Here is a 9,654-nt window from a genome sequence, read left to right as displayed (position 1 = left end):
CAGATCATGAGTTAGAGTCTCCTTACGATCAAGCTAACCGTAGGAGGTTTTCGCGGTTTCCCTCTCAGTGAAACTCAAGTGCGAGTTAGTTCCATCAAAACGTCTTTTACGAAGGCAAATTTCTTCCGATACTTAATCCAGGAGTAGATTGGGGGTCTTCTAAATTAAGTTCAAAATTACAGGTAGGTAGGTATTTTATTTACGTCGCACTAGAGCTGCACAATGGGCTATTGGCGACGGTCTTGGAAACATCCCTGAGGATGATCCGAAGACAAGCCATCACAATTTTGATCCTCTGCAGAGGGGATGGCACCCCCGCTTCGGTAGCCCAACGACCTGCACGCGAAGTCGAGCACTTTACGGTAGAACAGTTTAACGAGGACCAATACCGCACACCCTCGGTCCCTACGCAGACTGATCCAAGTGGTCACCCACCCGCACACTGACCGCAGCCAGTGATGCTTGACTTCGGTGATCTGCTGGGAACCGTGTCTTAACGATCAGTCCACTGCGGGACTTCAAAATTACAAGGCTACAGAGTTGATAATTGGAAATCGTACACTCAAAATAATTGGGTCGGCTGTTTAACGACAATTATAAAACAAAATAAAATGATACCTTTAATTTATTCGGAAATGGAAAAACTTTTAAAATCGAAACCAGAAGCGCATCAACAGATACACCATAAATATTTGAGCCCGTAAAACAGTCAACGCAAATTGTTAAAAAACTTTTACAAGCAACGTATTAAAATCTCTTACCCAAAGAATAACGCCATAAAAAATTTCGACGATGGACACGATTCTTTCATTAAAAATGAACAAGTTCGTTACCCATACTTTTATTCTACACTTTACTAGATTTATAATTTCACTCTTTATAATAGCAAAAGTATCAATATGTATTCATTACACTCAAATCTATATCTAAATATTGACTTTGAAATGATACGGCAACTAGTTTTGGGGCCCAAATAGAGATTTCCGTCGAAATGATGTAATGAGAAATAACGAAGCAAGAAGGTCCTATCGTAGGTCATGATCAGGTCAGACGGTGAATTTCCATTCTTCTTTACTTCATTCTTTGACGTTTCGGTTTCACCTTTGAGAGGTTAAAGTGGGAATGGTTTTTTTTACAGAAAGAAAGAACAAAATAAAATGAAAAACGAACCGACCGTTTCGGGTAAAGAACTGGTCTCAGAATCTCATTCATAGTTAGCGAATTTGTGAAGTATGATTTGCGCAATACTTCGTGTCGCCGACGGTTGTGTATTTTGCATAAGAAATAGTAAATTATTTTACACATTTATGAAAATTCTTAAATAAAGTGAAGTGAACAGAGGAATGCATCGATAATAAAAAGGGCGGCTCATGCAGTTAATTTCTAAGCGATTCAACATGCATTTGCTTCCGGGTCTCCTCTTTGTTGTGGTGTTTTCAAGGACGTGCTTGGCTCATGGTCATGAGCCGGTATCACATTCAGGTTTGTTTATTTTTTATAGCGTGGTGAGAATAAATTATAAGTTTATTTGCTTGTAAAAATGCTAATTTGTAATAAACTTACGCATAAATTAATCTGATTTTCGGTAGATTGCTTGGTTTGACTTAAGATTAATTTAAAAATGCACTAGTTAATGTTACTAGTTAATTTCAAACATGTTCGTTATCTGTTGATTAGATAAAAAATTATTTAAGGGTGAATATATAATTTTTCTGAATAGTGAATGAATTTTGATAAATTTATTTAATGTAGATTGTCTTATTATACTAGCTTTTTAATTGTTATTACTGATTTACTTGAAAAGTTTTTATTGCTTAGTTTTTGAAAGATCTTTTGCCTCAATGTGGTGTCTTTCTGAAAGTATAAATCTTTTATGAGTACGTCTAAATTAAACTACTCTTCAGACAGAGAATTTTTAAGATTTACTGCTTAATAATTTGCTCGTGTAAACACTTGATATGTTTGTGTTCATTGTTGCATACTTTTTGCAAATTTTAGAATTTGAATTAAGTCTTGAATTATTAGGTTTTTTAATAGGGAAAGATATCAAATTAAATTGTACAACTGCAAATTTTAAGAAATCTAGATTTTTTTCCTGATCTTAATTGTTATAAATTTGCAAATATGTCACTTCCATATTGTATCTTGACATCCAATTAATGTTGCAAAGATTAAATTTTCACCTCTGAGAAACTTTTCTAACCGTCAAATGATTTGAACGAACTTCAGTTTAAGAGAGCATAATTTGAAATATGATATCTTATTATTCTGTATATAAATTTCTATGAAATCCTTGGCTCTTGACCCAGTTTTCGAATTGTCTATGAGAATGCTTAAAGTACCAAATTTGACTCACAGAATCTTTCATATTTTTATGTGTGAAATATAAAAGCGTTTAGTTTTAAAACTGGAACATCGTGAAATTGAGGAAGTCTATTCCTATTGTTAACTAGAATCTTTGTAATGAAAACAGCTTTACCGTTTCAATTTTAAAGCGTAAACTCTGAAAATTAAGATTTTAACTGTTCTTCGGGATATTAAATTTGTAAATCATATCTTAAATTTCATTTAGTCTAGTCACTTGACGTTAGTTTTATTTTAACAAGTCTTTAAAATATTAATGCCTTTACGACTTTATTGCGGAAACTTTATTTCTCACACATGCTAAAGAAAAACTTTAAGGAAATATTAAATTTGCATCTTCATGTACAATGACTCAATCTAAAATATGTTGCTTCACATTATTTTATTCATATTTTAAAGCTGGAAATATCAAAAAAAAATTATTCTAAACATTGCATATTTTAGGATCCTTTTTAATTACCAATGGAAGGAGCTCTGGTTTCTAAACTATTGTTCATGAACTTTGTGATATAATTTTTACGTCAGACATTGTTTACAATGCAGTTTCTCTCGTTTAGTCAAAGTACATTATCTTAGCGTTTAGCAGATTTACTTTTGTGTTATTTAAATCTAGTCTCATAATTTTTATTCCTTTTAGGAAATATCTTGTAAAAGTATCGAAGATTTGAAAACTTCTTTTATAAAAGATTATTATTTTTTATGCTCTCTAACCTTTTAGAGTGCAATGCTAAAATGTGTTCAAATTAAACTTTCATGCGTTTTTAAATTTCGAACTTTTCTTGATTTATTTCAGCTGAGACTGCTGGTCAGTCAAAGTGCCCTGGAGTGTGCCAAACAGCAGAATCGTGTGTCACATCTCTCAGTGAAACAGATTGTTCCGGTAATTTGGTTTGCTGCGTTGATCACCTTGAAAAGATGGCGGCTACGGAGTTTGCAGATCCCGATCTTACAACAGAGAGTTTATTAGATTCAAATGTGGTCCCCGAAGTGGAAGAAATGTCTGAAGGTGAACTATCTGAATTCACGACGGAAGCAGAGATGTTAAACGAGAGTGTATTTGAAGAAGTCGAGGTTCCAGAAGAGGAAGTAAACGAGGAAATGAAACTACTAAACAGTGGAAAATATGAGATTGTTTATTCTGAGGAAGCTGGTGAAGCGGTTCTTGCCCCTGTCACACCAGAGACCCAAGAGCTAGTAGATGATTCTGCATGCCCTGGAACGTGCATATCTGCGGCATTTATGACAGACTGTTCTTATGTAATGAGTGAAAGTAGTGTGTGTTCAGCTGGAGAAGTCTGTTGCTTAAATGACGAGGATTATCAAAGAGCTCAATATTATATAGATCAAGAGGAAAAATCCACTAAGGTTAAGAGAGCTGCAGAACAATCCCAAAAATACGATTGCCCTGGAAGCTGCATGCATCCTTCCCATCTTATTTATTGTGACAAAATATTAAACCAGTTTTCTTGCCCCCTCAATGCTAAGTGCTGTACACTTCCTACTGCTCAAAGAGCTCAAATTCAAGAACCAATCGAATGTACAGGAACGTGCTTACCTTTTCATATGGGTGGATATTGCTTACCACCAAATGAATTAGTGATGGGTCCTACAACTTGTGAAACTGGCACTTCTTGCTGTATGGTAAATCCTTCTAATGTTCAACCTCCTCGTTTCAAAGCTATGCCCTTCCCAAATACACCACCACCTTTCACAAATGACATCACTGCTAATCTTCTTGGACATCTAGCTGTGGATGATGCTGGTAATGTGTTTAAAGTCAGCAAAAATGGGCAGATCTCTCCTCTCACGAATTTGCCTTTAGGAACTGATATTAGAAGTTTGATTAGACTAGCTACATATCCTCGTTTAAGTGGAGAAATAGCCATTTATTCAAGTCAAACAGGTGAACTTTACCAGCAATTCATTCCTCGTATGCAAACCGCTTCCAATACAAGAGTCAAAGTGCAATCTCCTTTAGTTCGTCAACCAATACACCAATTTGAATCCCAAGCATCTGAACACGCTGCGAATTTTCAGCCTAATCCTCCTGTTCAAGCAAGTACTGCACCTATAGATCAAGAAACTTCAGACATCGTGATACCAGATGATGATGACGAAGCACCAGTGACTACAAATACTCCGGTGATCCATACAGATAAAAATTCCAGGCCTCCTTGCCCTGGTTCATGCATGTCTTACTTCTTGAGATTCACTTGTTTCAGAGGCTACGCAACTTACGATGGCTTCACATGCCCGGGAAGATCTGTTTGCTGTGCACGTTTGAAGGATATTGAAGATCACGAGCAATACCTAAAATCCATATCTCCTTACTTCAATACCTCACGTAAGTGTTTTTAAAAGCTAGTACATATGCTATACTTGTCATTCAGTTATATTGATTTGGTTTTAATTTGTTAGCAGCCTCCAGAGACTCTAGCCTTCCTCGCTGTGGTATCAAAGGAAGACGCGATACTCCAAGAATAATGGGAGGAAAAGATTCATTGCCTGGTGAATGGTGCTGGCAGGTGGCTGTTATTAACGTTCAAAACCAATATATTTGTGGTGGAGCTCTCATTGACAACTCTTGGGTACTGACAGCTGCTCATTGCGTTGCAAGGTATGTTTTCTGCTATTCTTTAATTTGAGCGTTTAAGTTCTGATGCAAAAGTCTTTATTGCTTCAACTATCTAGAGTAGTCTGATCGGACTTGCTATTTTTATTACGAGGTCTCTTATTTTAGCAAGAGTGACAAACTTGTTTCTAACGATAGCAGGTTAACATTGTAGGGTGCAGTTGCGTAGAAATTACTCTACCTTAAACTGCAATGTGCAAATTAGGCATAAAAGTAAGTTTTGTAAACTGCGTATTTATTCTTCGAAGTCTGTTAGCATAAATATGGGTATTAGTGGGGACTAGTGTAAAAGATAAGCTTTCGTGTTTGCTTTGAGTAACTGTTCTTTTTCTAGGCTTAAATTGTACGAAAGAGTAGATTGTCATGTTTTAATTAATATGCTAACTCTAATAGTTTGGCTAAATTAAATTTTTAGTTCAGTTGCTTTTGTGACTTAACTTAATATGAACTTTCTTCATATCTTAACAAATGGTTTAAATTTAATAATTTTAAATCTTTTTAAAATGCCCTGGAGAATGACCCTTCGTCATATAGGCATCTGAAGAGATTTGTTGGCCATTCTTTCAGGCGCACCAGAGGGCCAACTTTGCTCTCACATTAAGGACAGAGAATGAACAGCCATGCCTTCCCGGGATTCGAACCCAGAACCTTTCTAATGAAAGGCCGGTCTGCTCTAAAGGGATCATTACTAACAGAATTTTGCTAGAAAAATTGAGAGCTAGTTATTTTTACTATTTAGTTTAGGGCTATTAGTATTCGGTTTCATAAGATTTTAAAGTTTATCTACAATTGGAGATGGTATCTGGTTATTTACGAGCTGAATATTCAAATCATTTAATGGCCAGAGAAGTGCTTAATCTTCAGAAAGGAGTCCCGCGACCAGTTCTTTCGTGGGCGTGGTTGGTTTTTCTGCCAGGTTTGACTTTAAATTTGATCTAGTTTTCTTGAGTGCGTAAGTTCTTGTACTCACTTCCAGTTCGTGTTTCAGTACTGAACGCAAAATTGTCCATATTTCTGTTGTCATTAGTTTTAATTCTAATCTAAGGTAGTTTAAACTTATTTTTAGCCTGAGGTCTAATCCTTAACACTAATTGTTTCAAAGTTGCTGAATCAAATTCAATAAACATAGCTGCGAAATATTTAAATTGCTGAAACATTACTCGATTTTAAATTTTTATGAAACTCTGCTCTTTTCTAAGTTTCAGAATTTGTTTTAATCTCTATTCAATATTTAAATTTCATACATAAATTATGTACTGCTCAATTAAGCAACCAGCATTAATATATAGTTAATTTCTATCCATGAAACCTGCAATAAAACTTTTAAACGCTTGTATCCGTAGCAGTCTGCAGCTCACTATTTTTATTGTTTCCGTATCATTCTGAATTAGTGCTTTTTCAAATTCTGTAGTTAAAACCCTTGAACCCCTTCCCACGCGGGGCTATTAATGTTGATATCTCAGTAGGGATTTTATTTTAAAGGGAAATTCCAATCTGATAGGTTATTACTACGGAAGTTCTCGGTGGCGGAAGGTTTATTTCCCTGATCGAATAATTAACACAGCATACGAGCGATAATAGGACACTATCTTTGATTGGATCAAGTTTATGGAAAATTTTAACTTATGAAACTAATTAAAATTGTGGGTTATGGCCTTCATTGAATTTTCGCGCAATTCATTATTTTGAAACATTGTGTATAGTTTTCGAGATCAACATAGTTATCAATATATTTAACTTGTTTACTGTACGAAGCATTTTAATACTCAAATAGCCTAACATAATTAGTAGATAAGACTTAACTTTCACGCAGTTTCTACCAGTGACTTACTTACACTTAGATGAGCCCCTGCCAAATTTATAAATGCACCTCATCTTAGATTTTTAATTTGAAACTAAATATAATTTTTTAAAATTATTATATGAAGCACACTAAAGAAACATTCGGTTTACTAAAATTTTTAATTCGTATATCTATTTAAAATTTTAATATTTTAAGAAATTGTGGAACTATGGAATATTAAGGAATTTTGAAGGAAAATAATTTAGAAAAGCACCAAATTGGAACATTACATCTTACCACATTGAAATGAAACTATTCTTAATACTAGGAAATACTGTTTTACAATAATGTTCAAAGTTTAGATAAAGATTATTTGGTTTGCAAAGTGAATAAAAATATCTCGTTACTATATTTCATATATATATATGGGGTGCACAACCCTTTCTTGTAGTGCCACACACTCAATTACCTATAGTATGTTTACGTAAATTATTAAATTATGATTTTAACACATCTGTCTCAAACAATTCTTTTTATCAGTAAATTGATAAAATATTTGCATGGAATTCTCAAATGTTAAAATTAAAATTTCAAATTTTATTGCGTAGTTTGTAATATGGCTGTGATTAAAACAGTTATTTATAATTCCAGAAGAATCCTTACTGAATAAAGTTAACTGAAAGCTTTATTTTTCTTGTCAAATTTCAGATCGTAGCCTAAATTGTTTTCAACGTAATTTGACAAATCGCCATCCGTTTTAATAAAACCAAAGCTAAATTTTTAGAAATAACTTGCTACTCTAACTCTTTCTTGTGCTCAGATTGTTTTAACATAGTATAATGTTAGTTTTTGGAAGTTATGTTTTAAATTTTAATATTGAGGTTTGAAGTGTACGAATATGCTCGTGTATTAGCTTTAAAACTAGAAGCTTAGACACCCGTTCATCTGCTACGCTTTATCAGGCTCGCTTTATCAGAAAAGATTCGCAATCTCATTAAAGTATTATATTTAACATTCTATGTATTTAAGTTTTTAAAATTTAAATCTCATTCACAGCTCTCTAGAGGAGGGTCAAGCAATTTTCATCCGAGCTGGAGTTACAGATTTGAAAAGCCCAGAGGACAACAGCAAGGCTCAAACTGTTCGCGTTCTCTCTACCTTTGTGCACCACAACTTCAACAGCAAAACTCTAGATAATAACATTGCTCTACTTCGTTTGCAAAAACCTGTCGAACTTGGTGGAAATGCCTGTGTAGTATGTCTTCCAACTACTAGAAAGATGCCAAAAGAGGGAGTTAAATGCACCGTAACTGGATATGGATTTGTTTCACCTGGTAAATAGTCCTAACTTTGAAAAGTTTGTAAAGGTTTAAATGTGTAAAATAACTGCTAATAACTCCAATTTTTTTTAGAAGGTGGTATGGCTTTGAGGATTCGAGAGGCACAAATCCCTATTGTGGACGACATGGAGTGCATGACTAATGTTACCGAAGCATTGGACAATCCGTTTATTCTGCCTTCCAGTAGTTTCTGTGCAGGTGGTGAAGGTATTGAAGATGCTTGCCAGGTATGTTTATTCTCCTAAATATTCAGTTTTAAGAATGAACATTTAACTTGACAGTTAAGTTTTCTAAACATAAGCGTTCGATAGGAATCTAGTGATAAGAAAAGAGAACTATAAATTATAATTTTTGCAGTTTCGGTTTGCATGAGATATGAATCTTTTAATCTTTTGAAGTAGAGAATCATAAATAAAATGGTTAAATAACACTGCAATAATTTGAATATAAAGTCTCAAATCGAATCTTGGGAACGTGAGTAAAATATTCGAAGAAAGTAATAAAATGTTTCTCATGGAATATTTCTCGAACCGTGCGTGTGAGCTGTATTAAGTTAGTTGCTACACTTTTGAGTCTCACTTTCTAAAATTAAGTTTTCAAGCTATAATATATATGTGAAACTGATCAGACAAACCATAGTATTTTATATTTGTCGAGCATTCAAAAACCATTCTTACGGTAGTCTGTTTACATTTATGTCATTGCTAATCCCGATGTGCTCCAGTAAATGTTTTGGTTTAGCTGAACTTGAGCAATGAGTAAAATTATCAAACACTGCTATGAAGTTTACGTTATACAGCTAGTTTTGAAAATTAAAATCTGAGATATATATAATATATTCATACGCTGTGTGAAATAATGCCCAAAAAATAAACTACTGACTTTTAAAAATTTAACTTATCGGTATCTTTTCTCTGAAACCTTTTCATGGGATTTATCTTGCGTATTATATCAAATTAGTAGGATTTATATAGCGTATCTTTTCAGTTTCAAAGTTTTCTAAATTTACAGTACGTAAAATATTGACAGGGTTACGATACTAGTATCAATGAATAACTTTGAGTATGAATGTTTATTAACTCTATTCCAGGGTGACGCTGGAGGATCTCTTGCCTGTGAAGTAGGTGGATTCCACGAACTTGTTGGCTTAGTATCCTGGGGACTTGGATGTGGCAGAAACTTCGTACCTAGTATATACGTTAAAGTTCCAGCATTCATGGGATGGATAAATCAAATTATAAGTTCAAGTTCATTTGTACTTCCATAACATTTTCATTTGTAAAAAACTTAGGTTTAATTAAAGTGACAAAGACACTAATTGTTATTCATTTACTGTTCAAATATAAAAAGTATGGGGGTAATGTAAAGCTGCTTTTACAAAGGTTGATATTTTTAAATCACTTATTAATATTTTCAGAGGGCTTCTTTATAGGTTTCAGTTTTCTTCTGTAGATAACGTCTCAATACACCTTATTGGAGGCACAAGTTTAGTGCTTTACCCAGAACACCCTCAAATTTAAAGTTGCTTATTATGC

At 34.0% G+C, this 9,654-nt stretch overlaps 1 protein-coding gene across 1 annotated transcript; it reads left to right on the top strand.

The window, feature by feature from the left end:
• Nucleotides 1-1,388: 1,388 nt before the first annotated feature.
• On the top strand, nt 1,389-9,437 carry LOC107437399 (protein masquerade; the record flags this gene model as incomplete). The annotated part of the gene is given in 6 exon segments (XM_016049386.3): nt 1,389-1,482; nt 3,158-4,708; nt 4,783-4,981; nt 7,836-8,113; nt 8,192-8,346; nt 9,210-9,437. Coding segments are annotated over 6 exon segments (2,445 nt in total). The 3' UTR covers nt 9,387-9,437.
• Between the last annotated feature and the right edge of the window lie 217 nt (nt 9,438-9,654).

This window comes from Parasteatoda tepidariorum, chromosome X2, assembly GCF_043381705.1.
Source record: "Parasteatoda tepidariorum isolate YZ-2023 chromosome X2, CAS_Ptep_4.0, whole genome shotgun sequence".
Classification (NCBI taxonomy): Eukaryota; Metazoa; Arthropoda; class Arachnida; order Araneae; family Theridiidae; genus Parasteatoda; species Parasteatoda tepidariorum.
This window is presented reverse-complemented; position numbering and strand designations above follow the sequence as displayed.